This window comes from Neoarius graeffei, chromosome 27 (genome assembly GCF_027579695.1).
Source record: "Neoarius graeffei isolate fNeoGra1 chromosome 27, fNeoGra1.pri, whole genome shotgun sequence".
NCBI classification, from domain to species: domain Eukaryota; kingdom Metazoa; phylum Chordata; class Actinopteri; order Siluriformes; family Ariidae; genus Neoarius; species Neoarius graeffei.
In genome coordinates, this window is record NC_083595.1 from 20,963,343 (window position 1) to 20,985,736 (window position 22,394).

Below are 22,394 nucleotides of genomic sequence, written 5' to 3' on the forward strand. Positions count from 1 at the left end.
CATTATTCAAAAATAATCATTAATTATCTATAATCCATGAATAATTGTTTGCATTACTACTACTACTACTACTACTACTACTACTACTAATAATAATAATAATAATACATTTTAAAAATTAACTCAATTTTATAACATTTTAATAATCACTACTTATTAGCTATATTAATTAATAATTGAGTAGCAATTATAATTCAGTATTATTAATTACTACTTAATAAGCAGTGATTATCAAAATGTAATTTAATAATAAGTAGTAATTATCAACTACTAAATTATACTAATAAATAAGTAGTGATTATTAAAATGCTATAAAATTGAGTTATAAGATTAGTTAAAATTATTATTGAAAAAAGGAGTAATTATTATTATTAGTAGTAGTTGTGATAAACAATTATTCATGGATTATAGATAATTTGTTTTTAATAGTGAACATTGATATAACACTTGAACTGATAATAATAATAATAATAATAAGAAGAAGAAGAAGAAGAAGAAGAAGAAATATTATTAACAACAAGTATTACTAGTAGTATTATTGTTTATTATTATTCGTAGTAGTAATTTTATATCAATGTTCAGTATTTAAAAAATTTATCTATAATCCATGAGTATTTGTTTGTATTCTACCAATTACTACTTATTAAAAATTACAAATGATTAAAAACTTAATTTTGTAACATTTAATAATCCCTAGTACTTATTAATCACTAATTCATAAGTAGTAATGATTAATAATCAATAATAATTACTATTACTACTAATAATTATTATTAGTGGTTGTTAATATTATTCTTATTATATTAAAAACACTGTTGTAGACGATAAGTAATAAAACAAAACTTTTTGTACAAATTATATTGTACTATATTTAGAATTATTGTATTTTCTGGAGTTCTTTTTAATTGAGTTTTGAAATAAAGGTTGTTTATATATTTATATTAAACTTAGTACAATAAACAATGTTAATTATGTAAAAAAAAATGATGCTAATCATTATTATTAGTAGTATTATGTCCTATAAGCCCCATTTTCCACCTGACTCTTGTGCGCATGCGCGAACCCCCCTGTGTTTCACTCCGGAGCGCTTGACCTCTAACACACATGCGCGCGCGCCTCTTGTCCATGAAAAGCCAGTTTCCCAGTCCGCCGTGTCGCCAGCGCTGCGTTACCGTCTTTAAACACATTTGTGCGATCCAGCGCTTTTTATCGCAAACGATTCTTCTCCTTATTTTGGGGGTATTTGTCATCCCCCAACCACTTGTCGTTAAACAGACATCTTCCCATAATTATCAACGCTTTCTAGCGTCCGCGCAAGCTACCTGCGCATCTCTCACTCTTCACAACCACCGCACCACACCACACTTCCTCCAGTTGCCTCCTAACGTTAGTTCTTGATCTAAGGCCCCGGTCACACCGCCCGAACTTTGCTGGAGCGTTCCTGGAGCGGTGAAAAAAATTCATCACCGCTCGTAACCGTTCACCACCGTTTAACAAAAGTTGGCCCCCGTTAAAGCAACGCCGTATACGCTCGGCCACCGCTGATGTTTCTCGAGGGGCCCTCCTACCGCTCCGAAAGTTTTGAGCTGCACAAAATATTGCGAGCGGTGAGGAGGGGGCAATTTTCCACCCCGGCAAAGTTCACCCCCGCTCCACCAACGCCCAGTCGAAGTTTGGCACCGCTAGATGCAAGTTCGTGGACGCTTGGGTCCGCTAGGCCAACGCAGAAATCTTGAACGCTGGACCACCGCTGCTTCGCCAGCGTTGCCTGGGCGGCGATTAAACGTTGCACAAACTTCGGTGGAGCGGTTGTAAGCGTTTTACGAGCGGACACGGGGTTGCTGGAACGGTGTCGGGTGTTGAAGCAGCTATCCATGGCGGCGATGAACTTTGGTTTGGCGTTGGTATAGAGGTGTCGGAGCGGGACCAGAATTTGGTGATAAATACGGGGAGAAATGGACCAGGAGCTCATTTGGAATCGAGCTGCCGTTGAGTTCAGACCTCATCTATATCGAATTTGCTCAAAGTTACAGTAAAACTGTCACCATGGATGCTGAGAGACTTGCTATGATTGGTGCACTAGTCCAGCAGCAGAATCAGAACCTCCTCAGATTGCAACAAGCTGTTGACAGATTTTTTTATTTGATCATAATGTAAAATGAAGTACAAAATACATTAAAATCAGGATTACACAAGAAAGCGCAAGCACTTATTTCCATTGTGATCCCATTAAAACACGTAAAACAGCAATGGCAACGTTATGATTTGACTTAATATTGACTCACTGTACTATGTAAATGGTGAAAATAATAATAATAATAATAATAATAATAACAACCACAATAATAATAATAATAATAATAATAATAATAAATTGACTTAAATTGACTAGACTAGTAGACAATGAAAATGCATTGTATAGACTAGACTGGAATTTGATTATAAAATTTGATTTCAAAAAGTATGACTAGTACCTATGGATAACAATTATAAAGTAAAATGTTGTATATATTAATAGTAAATATTAAATGATGATTAAATAATGATAAAGATAATATAATAGCAAATAATAATAACATTAAGGAAAAGACAGCAAAAACAATGAAAATAGGAATAATCTGACTGACAGCAAACAATAAACAAAAAATAAAGTAATATGAATGATAATAAAAAAGTATAAAGTAATATAAATAATAATATTAATAAACGTTTTTATAGATAAAAATATGATAAGATCAACTAAACAACAGTGAAAAAAGGGGAAAAGCTATACAGACAACAGAACAGTAATAAGAATTTTAACTAGAAAAAAAAAGGAGAAGAGAGAGAAGAAGGAGAGACAGAGTTGTGTGGGTCAGACAGTGGATACTGAGAAGGCCTGAACATGGACTGTATGACAAGCTGATGGTGGAGCTTCTATCAAAAATCTATCAGAACTTGTATCAAAACGATCCGTTCAGCTCCGTAGTCACAAGCGGTATGCCGCTAAACCAACTTTATACCCCCGCCGAGCCAAAGCCCGCATGCGCAGAACGCCGCTATACCAACGCTAAAGCAACACCGGCTTCAGCGGTGCACCGCTAAGCCAACGCCCGTGTTTTCGATTTTTTTCCCCATTTTGTGCACGGTGACGAGCGTTGTCGAAATTCGGCCCCCCCTCCCTACCGTTCAAGGAAAGCTCCAGCAAAGTTCGGGCGGTGTGACCGGGGCTTTAGGAATGCACAGAACTCACAGAACCAATGCTGCCCCCAAGAGGTACACTGGTCACTTTTAAAATTACGGTTAAAAAAAAATACCCCAAACCGGATGGAGACATTTCACTCGTTCGGTCCAATATTACATTTAATACCTCCCTTTTGAAAATTCCAGTCATTCCAAACAATTTAAGACATTTTTAGGCCTTGAAAACTGAAAGTTGTATTTAAGACTTTTTAAGGACCCGCGGGAACCCTGGTATCATCAGGTGTGTGTGTGTGTGTGTGTGTGTGTGTTTTACCTCCCCTGTTCTCTGTGCAGGGCCCGTTCCCGGAGTCCGCCCGTCAGTCTGCTTTGCTGTACTCCTCACGGGGCTTCTGCCTGCTACTGTGGAGACAATCTCGAGCAATGTGTCCCTTCTGATTGCAGTTGTAGCAGGTTGCACCTTTTATCCAGGATGAGCCACCCCAGGTCGTCCCGTCTCGGCCCCTACCTCGACCTCTTCCTCTAGGTCCAGGCTGAGCAGTCTGGAGAAGAGTGAGAGTGGCAGCGTGTAGGTCTTGGTCTCTTTGTGTTGACTTTGTCTTCTCCTTTCCTTTCAGCAGCTTTTCTGCATGCACAGCATACTGCTCGATCTTGGTGAGGCTCAGGAGTGCCCTCTACTGCAGCCAGGTTCACGGGCCTGGTCAGGCCACTGTGTTTTTTTTTCTCATGCACAGCGGTGAGACGGACGAGAAACGCTGACACACCTTCTCCATCTTCTTGCTTACAAATACTGATCTTAGTAATGTCTATGTTCAAGGGAAAAGCACTGTCCAGACGAGCACAGAGAGCAGTGATGGTATCTCTATACTCACCATTGCCAGCCACGCTCCAGTCTGGTGTAGTCATTCGCTGGTCAGCTTCCGGCCACTCTTTGGAAACCTTGTTCCAATCTATACCCATCTTGGTCATGATTAGGCGGCGAAGTTCATGGGTGATCTGTCGGAATTCTCTGCAAAACATCAACAGTTCATTACCAAATCTCTTTCCTCCTACCTTTCTCATGTTGGGAAGAGAAGCCATGCTTTCCTTCATGTCAGCGGTCGTCCAGGGTCTGTGGACTAAAAGTACGCCGTCAGCTCCAGCTACTTCCATCATTGGAAGATGAAGGACTTCAGACTTTAGGTTACGGCCTTGTGGACCCACTGGTGAGCATGTGGTCAGGTCCAGGAGGGTGTCTTTTCCATCGCCATATGCAAGACCGGATCTCGTGTGTGACGGAGAAACGAGGGGAGGCGCTGATGCTGGAGGTGGCTGGTAGGCTGGGAGAGATTCCAGAGGCTCAGTTTTTTTTTTCTTTGTCTCGACTTCTCCCCCTTTCTGTGGGTGAAGTGCTTGTGGGAGTGATGCTCCGCCTTGCTGAGGAGGCAGTGTGTGTCAGGGTGGTGGGGCAGACTCCAGGTCAGGGCCCATCTGAAATTTCAAACACTGAGAAGAGGGTGAGAGCCCTGCCTGTCATTTCTCTCTTTTGTACTCTCTCTTAAGTGTTTCTTCTTTCCATGCAGAAAACGCCCTCCAGTCCCCTAAGAACTTAACGTTATCTGCAGACTCTTCTTTTTCCTTCCGTTTCAACTTTTCTTCTCACCGTCCTATCTGCCTGGGACTAAAACTGCCCTTCTCAGGGAATCTTAAGTCCTTTACCCATATATCAAACTGTGCCAAATAATCCTCGCCATACAAGGTTTTCATAAACTGGATGTTTGGGCTGTCATAGGAACATCCAATTCTTATTATAGCACATGTAGCCTCACAATTACTTGCTTTTTCTTTTCTTTCCATAACTTACCGTTTCTGTTCCTCATTGTACACTGTTATATCAATAGGTTATGACAACAACGGCTGAGTTTTTTTTATTAGGATCACAAGAACAAGTTGGACTATGTCCAAAAATGCGACACAATAATCCTTTAGGTATGTTCTTATTAGTAAACAATTTATCTGACATTTGCCTTAAACTAAAGTAGGTATCATTTAGCACAACAACCTCAAAGACAACTCACGCATGTGTACAAAATCTGTTTCTCTGTTTCAGAATTTGGAGGACGACAGTACTCTTAATTCATCAATATTTTGCGTGCACACCGGTGTGTCTTTGCGACTTCGTGATCAAACCTCTCCATCCCGTTCCTAAGACGGGCCAGTTGTTCACACAGAACAAAGGAGCAAGATTCAATTCTTTCCAGTTACGAATCGCTGAACATGAGTCCATCAAGACACGCACCCGTACTTCCCTCGCTCAAGTAGGTGAGCTGTTACCCAGTCGTCACTTTGGTGGATAATTCTCTTACACAACCCAATAAACTACTCGCGGTTTATTGTCTCAAAATTGTGTTTCATCCGTTTCAGCAAACATATTGATGGTACCACAGCTTAGCAGTCCTCCTGGGCTTGGACAAACTTCTGTCCATCTCTTATATCAGTCTTCCTCGACTGGGACAATCTCTGTCCATCTCTTATATCAGTCTTCATTGACTAGGACAAATCTCTGTCCATTTCTTGTATCATTCTTTAAATACTGTTTCCACTAATTTCTTTACACAAGAATGCAAATGTTATCACTTACTGGTTCGGTGAGCCCTGACGGTCTGGTCTCTTGTCCGAGTTCCCAGCTCCGCACCGTAGCCTTGGGAGTGTTCCATCATCCGAGGATCAGACACATAGGGCCCACCCAGGGGATGCCAAATTGTAATGGAAACTTCTAATAAACACTTCAAAATGCTTAGCAGTCGTCTTTTCAGTTATTTATTATAGTAGATCATATAACAGATATATACTGTAACATAGGAAAGGAAAGAGAAGAATAGAAGATACCACTTCTGATGATGCCGAGAGTACGCGCACTCTGAGTTGTGTTTTAGTGGCTGTTATCTATTATACTCTAAAGGCATTCGCTTACTGCTTGCATCTTCACGTGATTGGCTCAAGATTTTCTATGAAGCTTTGTTAAAGCGTGCACCTGGCGTGCTCTGGTATGTGCAGGCGGATGCATAGTTATGGAGAACTCAGGCACCCTGCTTATCACCAGCCAAGGCCACAGAAAGGCGATTACAACATGGGAAAAACATCTTTCTCAGTACACTAAGCTACTTTAACTCAACATACAGAAACAGAGAATAATAATGTTCATCCATTAAATTTCCCTCACACAATTTAACTGACTCCTTAAAAACTTAAATCGTAAGTTTGTGTGCAAAGACACTCGTAACTGGGATAAATGGCTGGAGCCCCTGTTATTTGCAGTACAAGAGGTCCCACAAGCCTCCATAGGGTTTTCACCATTTGAACTGCTATATGGGCACAAGTCTCAGGGCATCTTAGACATCATCCAAGAAAATTGGGAGGAGGGGCCTTCTAATCATGAAAGTGAAATTGAGTATGTTCTTGACCTGCATGCAAAGCTCCACACACTCCATCACTTAACCCAGGAGGATTTGCGGCAGAACATCAAGTCTGGCTGTACAAGAAGGGTGTGCACCTTAGAGGATTCACATCGGGAGATAAAGTTATATTATTTCTCACGTCAAGCTCAAAATTACTCACCAAGTGGCAAGGGCCCTTTGAGGTCACACAGTGATGTTGGAGATGTTGACTATGAGATGAGCGAATGGATAGAGGAGGGGCATGGCAGATATACCACCTTAATCTACTCAAACAATAGAGCGAGGCCATCCCCCTGGCATTGGCAATGGTAGTTCTGGATAGGGCAGAGCTGGGACCAGAGCTAAAAACAAAATCCACTGCATGATCCACTCTGGTCCCAGTTAGGCTCACCGGCCCAAGTTGCAGAGGTTGACAGTTTGCAAACAGAGCTTTCTGACATGTGCTTGCCTCTTTCTGGTTGTACTCACTTCATAGAACACCACAGCAAGACCCCTACAGGGGGGTTGGTGCACAGCCGTCCATACCACTTTCCAAAACACAAGAAAACTGTAGTTCAGGATGAATTCAAGGCCATTCTCAGCATCGGAATAATTAAGGAGCAACTCGAGCAGCCTGGTAGATTTGATTACCAAGACTGTTAGGCCAGTCTGGTTCTGTGTGAACTATCAAAAGGTCAATGTGGTGTCTAAATTCAATGCATATCCAATGTCTCACATTGATGAATGGCTTGATCAGTTAGGCATGGCTCGTTTTTCTTCAACACTGGATTTAACAAAAGGGATATTGGCAGGCCACTGCTACTCAGGGATAGAGGCTTGACCCCGCATGTGCTGGGCAGAAGTCTCAATGACCATGGAGTCATGGTGCCCCCACATGTCATTGAGACTTCTGCCCAGCATATAGTTTCACCTATCCATGTCAAAATTGGTAGGTGTGTGGGGTGCCCCAAGATGAACAAAACTGAAATGCACATTGTTTTAGCCAATTGACTTGCGACTGGTTTTGTGATATTTTGCATGATGTTGAAAAACCAAACCAATAAATTTGTATGTTTCACCATGCAAACAGGAAGTGTGTCATAAATTCACTATGCATTCTCTGATGTAGCTAAAACTTCACAGGTTATAGGACATCAGGGTTCTGATGATATCCCTATGCCCAAAGTGAGCCTCTCGTGTAGTGCCACCATTTGGACCTGGACAGTAATGACTCCATTGTCAAAAAACTCTGACCCATGAAATTTGGTACACACATCAGTCCTGGCCACTGCTACTCAGGGATAGAGGCTTGGCCAATAGTGTGTCCAGGGGATTCCATAGTACCCCCACGTGTCATTGAGGCTTCTGTCCACTATAGTTTCCCCTGTCCGTGTCAAATCTGGTAGGTTTGTGGGGTGCCGCAAGATGAACTAAATTGCAATATACATTGGATTAGCCATACTCAACAGGAAGCGAGTTATTTTTGGTATTGTGTGTTTTGACACGCATTACATTTTGATGTACTCCTCCTCTGCAGTTTGTTGGATTCATGCCATATTTGGTATATGTGATGTCAAGAGACTGCTTGTTTTAATTTGTGAAGGGATTTTGTGATATCTTGCAAGATGTTGAAATGGCAAAATAATAAATTAAGCCACACAAACAGGAAATGTGTCAAATTCACCATGCATTGCCTGATATGGCTCAAACTTTACTGGTTACAGGATATAATCATTCTGATTATATCCACATGCCCAAAGTCAGCCTCTGGTATAGCAGCACCATTTGGAACTGGACAGCAATGTCTCCATTGCCTAAAAACTCCTCATTCGTGGCACACACATCAGACAGTCATGCTCTCGTCTTACACCTCTGATACATGTGTATTGTATGAAGAAAACGTGTGACGGGTCGCAGAACTGGAGGTGCAAGGGCTCCCATCACTGCTTGCACCTATATTCATGTTTATTATTTTTGCATTCCACTACTTTTCAACAGTTTTTTTAAATCCAGCAACAATGCTTTGTCAGGAACAGTGAACCAATCAAGATACAGGAAACCTAATCAATGATACTATGTCAGACACCACCCACAAAATGGCAATATGGCTGCACCCTTGATTGAACAGGAATGCAAAAGAATTTTAAAGCACCGTTTTGTGCGAAACATTGTGACAACACAGGGTAGTCAAAATGCATTTGTGCAAAATGTGTAATATTTCTAGCCTATCTTTAGTTGTTTTCATTGCCGTTACCCTTTATAAGGCTATTATATTTTACTCCAACCTTTACAATTGTGGGTAAATAATTATTGTTGGTTTTTAAGAAAATGAAACAAAAGGGTTTTTTTTAATTTTATTTCACAAAAGGACTATTTAAATTGTTAAAGAAACTTAAAAATGTTGCATTTTTTAAAATACATTTTTCTTTATTTTTTCACAAATATGATGAGAAAGTTGAATCATTAACCCAGTATCGTTAATGAAATCAAATCACGAATTGGGTCAATTGTTAGATGCCTCCAGACAACTGATCATGTCTGGCTGAATATTCAGGAATTTGTTGATCACTTTTCACTGGTTCACCTTTACTTGTTAGTTCATAGCAGAGATCTAAAGCACGGGGACTAGAGCCTCATGCTTAAGTTAAATGCATCATTGTCATTTTTTATGGCTTTGGCTGTACATACAATGAACGTGTACCACCACAGGGTCCCTGACAAGGCAAATTTACATAAAGATGCATGGGTTTTTATCCAGTGGTTCTTTTTAAATTGCTCATTAAAAAATAACGTGGGATTATTTATTAACATATTTTACAGAAAATATTCACAATAGTTTCAGATAAAACTAGTTAAACAGCACAAAACTGCTTACCTGCCCATGTAAGTAAGCTTACCTACCTCATTACAGTGAGCCGTGATAACTTCTCCATCCTGTTTCACCAATACCCAGGTCTATAAAGGTGTTTCTGTGGACTTTTGTGACTGATTTACCTGGAAGAGAAGCACAGAGAGGAGTGGCTGTGGTTTGTTTACACCGAATACTAAAACTTGTAGCGTTCTTGTAATCATCACAAAGATGCATACTAAAAGCCCTAAAATGCCTACTTACCTGGGCATAAACAATACAGGATTTATCTTGTAGTGTCTTGATACCCAGACCTTTAACCCAGCCACATAGAAAACTTGCACACCTCCATGCTCTTCTAGGTTTTTATCTGTTTGTCCATGTAGAATGATGTCTGCAGCACCAGGTAGTTTGAGATGTCAGGGAACTCCAAAACATCTTCTAACATTTTCCAACTCATAGGAAAAATCCTTCTTTTTTAACCTGTAAGGATCTGTCCCATTGCAATGAACAACTTTCTGAAGGTATCTTGACTGTGCATTGGCCTCTGTGAAAATATTCAGAGGTTTCACTAGCTCGCCACATAATGGCAGCCAAATCAGCTTGCCAGACCACCACTTCATTCACTGAAAGTAAACTTGCAAGCAAAAGTCACGTGCCTGAATACAACCTGTAACCTTCCAAACAGTCACTGCTGTGAGTGGATGGAAGAAGTGCGCTCTTGTCTGTGCTTTCCACCATGGCATATCAGACATATTGAAAGATGGGTTGGCTTCTATAGGTTGCCCAAGTGATCTGGAGCCTTTGATTGGCCACAACATATACCTTGACAACCATCTTGGGGCACGCCACAGAGGCCAGGTCTACTCACAGACATCACTTGATACTCCAGACTCCTGGAGTCCCTCATCTCTGCTCCCTGAGGGTCCAGAACCCATGCAATATGGATGTTTATGCTTATTTGCAGCTGAGAGGTCATAGAAGAAGAGAGAAGTGCTGTATTTACCATGGAAAACCTGGTTACTGGTTACATCCTGCCCTGAGCTCTTGGGGGGGGGGGGGGAGCAGGCCTGAAAAAGAGAAAGGGAGGGTTGTAATGGGGCTACCTCATCTACCAAGTCTTCTGACCAAGGAATTTACCTATCCATCGCCATCTCCTGGGGGAGTTTTATTACTCTTGCTCGGCCTTGGTAGACTTGGGGGCAGCTGGGAATTTTATGGATATTAACTTAGCCCATAGATTTCAGGTTTCCCTAAGTAGTTTTTAATGCCCTGCTTTTAGTGACCAGCCTTGATGGTTGCTTTCTGGGTGATGGCAAGGTAAATCTGGCTACTTCCCCTCTATATCTACAGTCCAAAGTCCCTTGAGAAGAGATTTCCTTTCACCTCACTGGAGTTTCCCTTGGTTCTGGGTTTTCCCTGGCTTAATCGCCATAATCCTCATATCAATTGGATGACTGGACATATACTAGTTTGGGGCCCCACTGGTCATGCCACCTGCCTGTTTTCCAGTCCTACCACTTTGCCTCTTGATCCTGCTGAGTTGTCCCGAGTCCCCACTGATTATCTGGACCTGAAAGAGGTATTTGGTAAGAGTCAAACTGCTACACTCCCACCTCACAGACCTTATGATTGCTCTATTGACCTCCCTCCCATGTCCTTCCACATGGGTGAATCTCTTCACTGTCCTTACCTGAACACCATGCCATGGATACCTACATTAAGGATATTCTTGCTTCTGGTTTCATCCATGCATCAACATCTCCTGCCAGTGCCAGATTTTTTTTTTTTTTGGCAAAAAGGATGGCAGTTCTTGGCCTTGTATTAACTATCAAGGCCTTAATAAGATTCTTATTCAAAATCGCTACCCCTGCCCAATGTCCTTCACATTTCACCCACTTCAGGAAGCCACAATATTTAATAAACTGGATTTCCGTAACACCTACCAACTGATTTGCATTGGAATCCTATTTCATGTGAGTAGGTGATACATGGATGTAATTGCAAGAAGTTTATTAAAAGCAAGCTGGTAAACAATTCCGAAATGTAAGACAAAGAGTAGGAACAGGCAGGGAATGGGTGATAGGCAAACCTTACAAACAAGGCAAAAAACATGGTCAGTGAAACAGAAACAAAGTCGAAACTAGAGTAGCAACACAATATACAAATGACTTGGTATAGACAGGTACCATATGTGACAGAGCATATACTTTGCAAAGTCCTGGGTGTCCTAACAGGACTTTAAAAAAAAAAAATGTTAGCCTTGATTGCACTGTGATCAGGAACAAGTGCTCAGCATCAATTAGTCTTCATGAGCACCACATGAATATGAGGCGTGCCACTGTGCGTTCAAGCAAACATGCATAGACGTGACAGTCTAACGTCAAACTGGTTAATGCTGATTATATAATGCATGTTTTCTGAATTTATTTAAAACAGACCTTGTTTATAAACATGGTGCAGTATCTGCTTTGCACCTACATGCTGAAAATGCTCTGTGACAAGTTTAACAATTTGAGACACACTAACATTTTATCCATTATAACTAATATTATATTGCAACCATTTTTTCATACAACTAATAAAAACTTTCCCAATGTTTCAAGCATGATATTATCTTTAATTTAAGATGGCAGGTTTGGTTTGGTGTGTTCCATATGCATTTTTAAAAGGGGGCCCAATTACAATGTTGGATGAATGTGTATTGTACTGACATACAGTGCCTTGCAAAAGTATTTATACCCCTTGAACTTTTTCACATTTTTCCACCTTACAACCACAAACTTAAAAGTTTTTTATTGAGATTTTATGTGATAAACCAACACAGAGTAGCACATAATTGTGAAGTGAAACAAAAATGATAAATGGTCTTCAAAATTTTAAACAAATAAAAATCTGAAAAATGTGATGTGCATTAGTATTCAGCCCCCCTGCGTCAATACTTTGTAGAGCCACCTTTTGCTGCAATTACAGCTGCAAGTCTTTTGTGGTATGTTTTTTTTTGTGTGTGGCTTTGCACATCTAGACACTGAAAATTTTGCCCATTCTTCTTTGCAAAATAGCTCAAGCTCAGCGAGATTGGATGGAGAGCGTCTGCGAACAGCAATTTTCAAGTCTTGCCACAGATGCTCAATGGGATTTAGGTCTGGACTTTGACTGGGCCATTCTAACACATGAATATTCTTTGATCTAAACCATTCCATTGTAGCTCTGGCTGTACATTTAGGGTCATTGTCTTGCTGGAAGGTGAATCTCCTTCCCAGTCTCAAGTCTTTTGCAGCCTCCAACAGGTTTTCTTCCAGGATTGCCCTGTATTTAGCTCCATCCATCTTCCCATCAACTCTGACCAGCTTCCCTGTCCCTGCTGAAGAAAAGCATCCCCATAGCATGATGCTGCCACCACCATGTTTCACAGTGGGGATGGTGTGTGCAGGGTGATGAGTAGTGTTAGTTTTACGCCACACATAGCGCTTTGCATTTAGGCCAAAAAGTTCAACTTTGGTCTCATCTGACCAAAGCACCTTCTTCCACATGTTTGCTGTGTCCCCTACATGGCTTCTTATGCCTATCTTTCAACAATGGCTTTCTTCTTGCCACTCTTCCAAAAAGGCCAGATTTGTGGAGTGTACGACTTTTATAGTTGTCCTGTGCACAGACTCTCCCACCTGAGCTGTGGATTTCTGCAGCTCCTCCAGAGTGATCATGGGCCTCTTGGCTGCTTCTCTGATCAGTGCTCTCCTTGCTCGCTCTGTCAGTTTAGGTGGACGACCATGTCTTGGTAGGTTTGCAGTTGTGCCATACTTTTTCCATTTTTGAATGATGGATTGAACAGTGCTTCTTGAGATGTTCAGAGCTTGGGATATTTTTTTATAACCTAACCCTGCTTTAAATTTCTCCAGAACTTTATCACTGACCTGTCTGGTGAGTTCTTTGTTCTTCATGATGCTGTTTGTTCTTCAGTGTTCGCCAACAAACCACTGAGGCCTTCACAGAACAAGTGTATTTATGCTGAGAGTAAATTACACACAGTAGGACTCTATTAACTAATTAGATGACTTCTGAAGGCAATTGATTGCACTGGATTGTATTTAGAGATATCAGAGGACAAGGGGCTGAATACTAATGCACACCACATTTTTCAGATTTTTATTTGTTTAAAATTTTGAAGACCATTTATCACAGGGTTTCCCATACATAGACCATTGTGTGGCACAGCGCCACACAATGGATTCCTATCACCACACAATCAGACTCGCGATTTTGAAAAAAAAATAATTCCATTGCATATCGTTCTGTTCATTCATAGTGCTTTTTCTTCTCGTTCACGCGTGCGCACACACACCCACACACAGAGACAGAGAGAGGCGTGTCCACAGGCCTGCCGGTGCGCATATACCCGGACTGCAAATAGGCCTGTTAGGCTAATTAAAAATAACTCAGCCTTCCCGATTCGCCTTCCGACCCCTTATTTTAAAAGGTAGCCTATGTCGTGCTCATGATGAGCTTTATCATAGCCTTCTTGGCTTACAGGAAACGGACATCCCTGAGTCAGGCTATAAACCAATTTTAATGCATACAGTTGCAGCCTGACGCGAGGAACTGGCCTTATTGCATTATCCTGTTTATCCCACTTCAGCAATGACTTCCATTACGATAGGGCACTTTTTTTTTTCAGGAAGCCACGCAGAATTAAATGTTCTGATAGAGCATGCAGGCTTTGCACCAATTAGGGTAATGCTTTTTCATTATTGTTAGTTGCCTTGGTGTTACCTTAAGTGGTTTCTTACATCTAATTATGATATATTTTATTTTATTATTTTGTTACATTATACTATTTATTTCATTTTAGTATTGGTTAAGGTAAGTGTTGAGTTCAAGATTTAAAATAAAAACCTCCAGCTTGTTTTTTGCAATTTATTCCTTGAATGTCAACTAAAGAATGATTGAAAGATTGCCACCAAAAAGGCAAAAAACTAAGGTCAAAACCAGAGATGCACCAATTGACCGGCTGCCAATTGGAATCGGCCGATTTTCACGTGATCGTCCATGACCGGCGACCGGCCGGTCAAAATTAAAATATGCCGATTTTCTGCCGATCAAAACTTTTGTATCACAGAGATGAAAGTGGAAATACTCGTAATTTGCAATTAAAAAGACTGCAGCTACACTGGCAGCTTGAACATGCTTTCTAGTGCAATTGTGTTGCGCTTGAGCAGAACAGTGTCAGTCCTACGCGCCTAACGAGCTCCGGCGCGCGCGCCGTTAACCAAAAAAAAAAAAAAATCCACTATATTTGGATATCCAAATATAGTGAATTTTTTTTTGTGCCAGATATTGGATGTGAAAAGAAGAAAACATTTGTGGTTGTGTGAATTTCCCATTACAGGAATTAATACGTTAGCCCAGGGCTTTTCAAAGTGTGGGGCGCGCCCCCCCTGGGGGGCGCCAGAGTTCTTCAGGGGGGGCGCAACGTGAGAGACAAAATGGATCAGTTTTTAGTACCTAAAGCTACAGTGAGTGAGGAGACAAAGTCTGGGCCAAGCAAAAAAACAGAGCCTCCAGGATGTTGCGATTTGCAACTTCAGCGCAAATTCAACCAATCCCCGCGAATTCAGGGCGGTGTTGCAATTATATCCAATCACCGCAACTTTCCCACAAATTTGACCAATTGTTGGCGTCGTCTTGAGGTGACGTAGACAAACTACCTTCCGCCTTACTTCCGTGTGTTCAAGAGAAGCAGCATGCGCGTCGTGTTGCCAGATTGGACGATTTCAAGTGCATTTTGGCGGGTTTTGAACATATTTTGGACTGGAAAACGTCAGCAGTATCTGGCAACACTGAAAGTGTGTTATGTTTACAGTGAAGGACTGTGTGCACTTTATTTTTTTTTACTTAATACAAGAAGTTAATGGATGCCAACATTTTTGCCAAAATGGTATTTTATATTCCATTGTTTAGGTAGCTTCAGCATCATACTGTGAGATTCTGTTCAAATTGTTTTTTTCTTCTATGAAGCCTGAGCCATTTATTTTATTAGTTTATAATTATTGTTTAATTTAGTCTTCAGGAGAGACTGCCTGCACACAGCTGAGGCATTTATATTATATTTTAAGGTAACTTCATGTTGTGCTGTGAGGTTCTATGCACTTTAACTTTTGAACCAACAGGTGCATTTGGATAAGTAAAGCCTATTTTTCTGCATTTTTGTAGTCCTGGTAATCTTTTATATTGGTAAAGTTGTTTATAGGACCATTTCTCTTTGTTTTTTTAATCAATAGTTTTTCAGTAATAACTTAATATTTAACATATCACTCAATTTTAATCACAAAAAGAGAAAATTGCAACAATTTCTCGCAACTTTCACTTCCTCCCGCAATGTAATCGCAACAAAAACCTAAAAAACACCGCAAATTTCATCGCAATTTTTTTGGAAACCCCCCCGCAACATCAGACATTTTAGCCCGCAACAATCACAAAAAAGGCCCGCGGAATCCTGGGGGACTGGAAAAAGAAGGAAGTATGACCACGATTATTTAAAGTTTGGATTTTCCTGGACTGGATCTGAAGATGCTCCACTGCCACAGTGTGTTGTCTGCCAAGAGATGCTAGCTAACGATGCTATGGGATGTTTAAAGTGTGTAAAACAAGATGTTTTAAAAAGCACAGATGTTTAAAATGTGAAAAAGAAAAAAATAATGTGTACAACAACCATTTTTTTAAAAATACGAATGGAACATTAAGTATAGCAACAACAAAAATTGTAAGGGGGGGCGCTGTTGTTTATTTGCTCTCTGAGGGGGGCTGACTCTCCCACACTTTGAAAACCCCTGCGTTAGCCTATTACCAAACATCTAGTTAGATTTGTACAGAGAGAAAACAAAAATGTCTTTTTGTTTGTTTTACAACTTTGGTTGCATTTGATTCCATTGGAAATTACTCTACAAATACACATTTGACAAAGATGATAGAATGGCTATGGTATAAGTATGACTGGAAATTATTTTTGTGTTTTGATACTGAATGAAGAAATGGGTTGTTCTATAAGGCATAAGTTTTCAGATCTAAATAGGCTTATGAAAGTGTGTTCCATAGCAGTAGGCAAATAATATATGAGGGGGAAGTTGTTTTTGTGCCAGATATTGGATGGGAAAAGAAAAAATATGTTTGTGTGAATTTCCTATTTCAGGAATTAATATGTTAATACCAAACATGAAAGATTTTACAAAGAACAATGTCTTTTTGTTTGTTTTCAACCTTTGAGGTGTTGAAAATTTATTACTGAAAATCTGGCAGAATGTTCTATTAAAGAAAAGATAAAAAGAAAATAGTCTTTGTGTGTACTGTGAAGTGGTTTGAAAAAATGAAATCGTAATCGGCCAAAATCGGTATCGGCAGGTCACACTCCATGGAAAACCGGAATTGGCCCAAAAAATTGCAATCAGTGCATCTCTAGTAAAAACTAAACTTTAACTTCAATTTTGGTGAGTAATTTTCATAAATTTAAAAGACAGGTTTTCCACCAACATCAAGCCCAGCAAACTAATGGCCTGCCCTGTAATGTAAAGTTGGGTCGAGGAATGAAACCAGGCAGGGTTCTGGTAAAAATTGTTTTAGCTGCCTTCTCTTAAAGAACTTAAAAGAATTTAGATTGAACTGAATAATCTCAAATGCTTCTTGTAGCTTTAAAATAGTCCCAGCAGGTGACTCTGAAGAAAAATACTGTGTGTTTGAACACTGCCCGCTGTAAACACTTTGCATACGCCCCAATGACCGACTCCACCAACCGCCACGACACCACCGCGCATGATTCCCTCATCGGCACAGTGGAGCACCACAAATTGCTACCTGGTCTGTGGGAAACACTATCATTTTCATTTCACTTCACAATTATGTGCTACTCTGTGTTGGTCTATCACATAAAATCTCAATTAAAAAAAAACTTAAGTTTGTGGTTGTAAGGTGGAAATGTGTGAAAAAGTTCAAGGGGTATGAATACTTTTGCAAGGTACTGTATGTCACCAAATGTTTATGAATGTCCTGTGAAATTTCCATTTCAATATCAAAGGAAAATGGTCCTTTGGGAAATAGTGATGGTTAGGGGTGTCTGCCAAGAACACTGTGTGCGTCCTTGCTTTGAACAGTTCCAGTGCATGGCTTAGGATGCAAACCTGTCTATACCTGGCATGGGTCAGACACTTTTGCTGCTTTTTTGCAGCAAGAAATTAAATGGGCACAAGGCTCTGGAGCTCAATCTCCCAAATAAAAAAAAAATTAAAAAAAAAGAAAAAGTGCGCTCATTTGCTGCATTGTTGCAGTAGGAACGTATATGAACAATAGGCTCTGCCACTCAGCCCCCTAGGAAAAGAAGAGTAAACATGTCATGTGTGTTGCAGTACAGTGTAGAGAAATTGATGGCAAGCATTTGCCAAATTCAAGAACTTTTACAAAACAAGTGTTGCCAGGCAAAACAAACCTCACCCGGTCTTTCCGGTGACCTTGACCTGATTATCTCCAAAATTTGCAACTGTCTATATGCCTGATCGCTAACAGACACACAAACTGCACTGATTACAATACCTCCCCCCGCTTACTTTGTCACAGGCAAGGTAAAATCCCCACAGCATAATGAAGAGCAGAGCTTAGAGGAGTACAGTTACTTTGCATGTAGAGACGAACTGTAGTTTCAATGGCTGCTTCTTATCCTCCAAATTCTCAGAGAATGAGTTGATGTTCCAGCATTATACCATTCAGGTGATCATAATGTACTCTTGAATGTTACACTTGTGGCCTTACTTGTGGTACAGGCTTATAAAACTGAGCATAAATGTGCACCACCCATAGCATAAACATAAGGGAGAGCCTGACAAAAACGCCCTGTGCCACCAGATACTAGTCTTTGAATAGGTGTCACTTAGACTTAGGAGGCATAAGGTCATTACATTCTTCTGTATGAACTATGATTTAGACATTTAATGCTGCAGGTTACAGGTGCTGTTCTCTGACATCACATTATTCCTGCAGATTTTGGTTTGAGAAACTACATCACAGCACAATGTTCTGGGACTGATAAAATCAGATCGGTGGCTGCTGGGTACACTATCTCATGAGTGACCAGTCAAGAAAGCAAGTCCTAAGGAAGTATGATGCTCCTCAGAATATACTCCTTGTGAGGAGTATCAGTTCAGGCAACATGGAGCTCACTGTCTACCTTAACCAGTGTCAGAGGCAGTGTCAAGACATGTTAAAACTGTGGTGATGACTCATAAGTGGTCTTGTGTCATTCCTAAAGATCCAAGCCTTATGAAACTGTTATTTGGACTCAGTAAGGAAACAAGCACACTGAAAGTCTTGGTGTAAGGATTAATGGAGACCTCACTTGAGCACCCTTGCTGTAGCATTGCCATCAAAGCAACATTAATAATGCCTACTTACCCATGTCTACAGATGGAGATTTGGAGTGTTGAATGTATGTGTCCACTATTAGCAACGCTGTTCCTTGGAGTAGTTATCCTTGGCACTGGAGTGAGTACTTTTAATATACTTTACAGTTATGCACTGCAACCTTTGAAAACCCATTTGATGTGCATAACAATCAAATGCTATAAGCCTTCTCTTTCCAGGCATTATTCTGTATTAGAGCTTTAGTTCCTGGTAATTCCACTGGCTTCCATGATGACCGTCGTCAATCCATAAACAGACAGCCATCCTTTACTTACTCAGAGTGGACTGATGCCAAGCAGGAGGATTTTTATGAGTTGGATACAGTTCCTGAGACACCTGTGTTTGATTGCTTCATGGATATAAAGACAGATGGGGACCCAACTACCCTCAAGGTCAAACCAGTGGGCCTGCAGGAAAGGTGATCAAATTTTAAGCACATTTTACTCACACAGTTTATTTCCTGGTCTTTGGGACAGGGACATACAACCACACACAGTTTACTTGAAATGTTTGTGATCCCTTCAGATTTTTTGATATTTGTGTATAAATATTAGGGCTGAACGATATATCGTTATCGTATCTATCTAGATATGAACATTCAAGCTATTAATATAAAAAAAAGCAACGATATAGATTTCCCCTCCCCGCGCTCACCCTGCATGTACAGCTCTGGCAGTCACAACAAACATTTTTACGATTGCCTTTGAATGCACCGCTAAGGCCAGCCAACCACAAATCTTATTTCATGCTTGCTGTGGATCGACAGCTGAAGCCAACCAATGACAAAACATATGCGGGCGGGAGTGAGGGAGACGGACGCGCACACACACACACTACAGACACAGCGGGGAAATTAAAAAGAAAGAAAATGAGTGCAGAAGATAATGCAGCCGGTGGCGGTGCAGAATCTGACTGGGTGCCAAAACATAAATCATCCTCCATTATTTGGAGGTATTTTGGATTCAAAAAGGACGATGTTAACCAGAGTGAGGTGTTGTGCAGGTCGTGCTTAGCAAAAATTGCGATGAAGCAAGGTAGCACAAACAAACATGTTTCACCACCTGAAACACCATCGCGTGCTGCACGAAGAGTGTATGACAATGAGAGAAACACCGGGGACTTCTCAGTCATCCCCAAATAAGGCCAAACAAAATAACATACGTGTTTCCGGTTACCCGACGAACCCTGTAAAAACACTGTGACCCTTCAACTGTTTATGACCACGATAAACTATTTCTTGCACCCGACCCTACCTGCTTGGCAGCCACCTGGCGAGTCAAACAAGAACCGCTAGGGCGTCATATAAACCACTCTGTATTTGCCGAAAGACACGAGGCCCGTCAGGAGTCAATTGACAACCAACCAGTTTCCATTGTGCTATAGATGTACAGTAGTTCCGGTTCACCTTACCAGCGTACATCACGACCTTGGAAATATGGCGTCTGCTAACGCCCCAAATCGACGATGGTAGGTATAGAAATCACTGGACATCATTGCTATAACGAATTTCAACTGATATATCATATTTGAAACAGATTATGATGATGATTCAGGGTGAATCTGGATGGTATTTTGATAGGCGGCAATGACTAATTTTGAAGAACAATCCTACAGATTATAGCCCCCCTGACCTGTTCCTTTGTGCAGTCACTGAGCTGTCATGCAATCACTGAACAAATCATGATAAATCCTGTTCCCAAAACTGATGAATACAAGCCATTATTTTTTTGATATTAGATAGGGTTTGGGTTTGTATTGACAGACCTCCCCACCCATATAGTTGAATATGGATTTATTTTTACATGCCAAAACATAAGATAATTACCATCTACCATGTTCTGAAGTTCCATGTGTAAATTTGAAGGAGCTGTCATAAAAATATGTCAAAACTTATTATGATACTGAAATTGGTAACAAATGTATACCTTGCATAATAAATTTTTGGTGGAGTAGGTCACAAAAAATATACTATTCATACTGTTCAACCTGTTATTGTGAGAATAAACAGTTGACCTTTCTGGAATTTGTACTTGAATAATCCCAAAATACAGTTGTTCATTCTGTAATTTCCCAACTCTGGGAATATGTAGATGGCACTCACATGACATGCAATGAGGTCCGGGTTCAAGTCCACCGTTCCTACCTTGGTATAATTCATCTTTCATCTCTCATAAATGGGTGCCGGTCAGTCCTGATTCAACCTAATTAGTCCGGCAATGGCTATGTGGAGAAGATTCACTAGAAAAGCCCCATTCTATTATTATTTCCAACACCACCAAACATGCATGTAGCCAAGTTGATGATATTGATGGACATTGTGTTGGTGGTTTTGGGTACATGCGGGGAAAATAATTTAGTGTGGATATGGCTAGATAGTGATTGAAATAATGCATACATCACAAGGAACTGTTTGCTCAGGGTATAAATCAGGTATTCAACACTTCCAATGCTATTCTATACTCAACTTAAGATATCTGAATTGATAAATCTGAAATTGAAGGAGTTTGTGTAAGTGAAATGATACATTCCTTGATTTCCTCCTGATTTAAACCTTAGAGCAAATTCTATGAACCATGGACTAACAGGGCTGAAAAATGAAAGCATTTGCATTTATTTGGCAACACAATTTACAAACACAGAATAGGAAACTTAAATATAGGAAATTTAGTTTCTTTATTTGAAAAGAAAATGGCACAGAGCAGCTGTATTCATTAGAACAACATAAGTGAACATTGCATTCATAGACAGAATAAGAAAAAACATGAAGCAAATATAATGTCATTAAGGCCGAGATGTTAGGCATACGCCCAATTTTGATCAACACACAAGACATCAGTTTTAAGTATGAAAGTCCCCACTAGTATATAAAAATATATTTTGGAAATGTTCAGAACTGAAGGGATAGATCTCGGTACCGGACCACCACCACCACCACTCTGGCTACCACCAAATAGATCATCCACCAAAATATTCCCATTTTACCTGGAAAATGAAAGTATGCCATTATTATTATTATTAGAACAATTTATATACAAGTGCATCCTTATATCATCAACCATATCTGATGACTAGGTTTAGTTTTGAACGAGTATTTTGCAAAAAAAAAGTTTTCAAAGGAAACTTCTCACTTTTTCCTACCTACCCTAGAAAATTTGTTGTAAACTTTTGGGATAAACAAAAAAATTTTTTCCCTACCTACCTACCCTATTTTGAAAACCCAGGAAACACATTTTGTTTGGCTAAAGCCAAAGCAAAGTTTGATTGCTGATGCGTTCAGTAGCGTTACACCGTACGAACTGACGTCCACCAGACAAAGAAATTACAGACGCTATAACATACCACATTGCAAAAGACATGGTACCTGTGTACACAGTCTCGAAAGAGGGCTTTAAAAAAAAAAAAAAGGTTCGGACGCTGGACAAGCATTATAAAATACCATCCCGAACACATTTTAATCAAGTGGCCATTCCGAAACACTATAATGAGTGTAAAATGAATTTTTTTGTTTG

At 40.2% G+C, this 22,394-nt stretch overlaps 1 protein-coding gene across 1 annotated transcript in view; it reads left to right on the plus strand.

The window, feature by feature from the left end:
* ptpn5 (protein tyrosine phosphatase non-receptor type 5) overlaps positions 1-22,394 on the plus strand; it is a 418,366-nt gene that overhangs the window by 79,528 nt on the left and 316,444 nt on the right. Inside the window, exons 3-4 of the mRNA XM_060911789.1 lie at positions 18,889-18,966; positions 19,065-19,303. Coding sequence (XP_060767772.1) covers positions 18,889-18,966; positions 19,065-19,303 — 317 coding nt within the window. The remainder of the gene's footprint in view (positions 1-18,888; positions 18,967-19,064; positions 19,304-22,394) is intronic.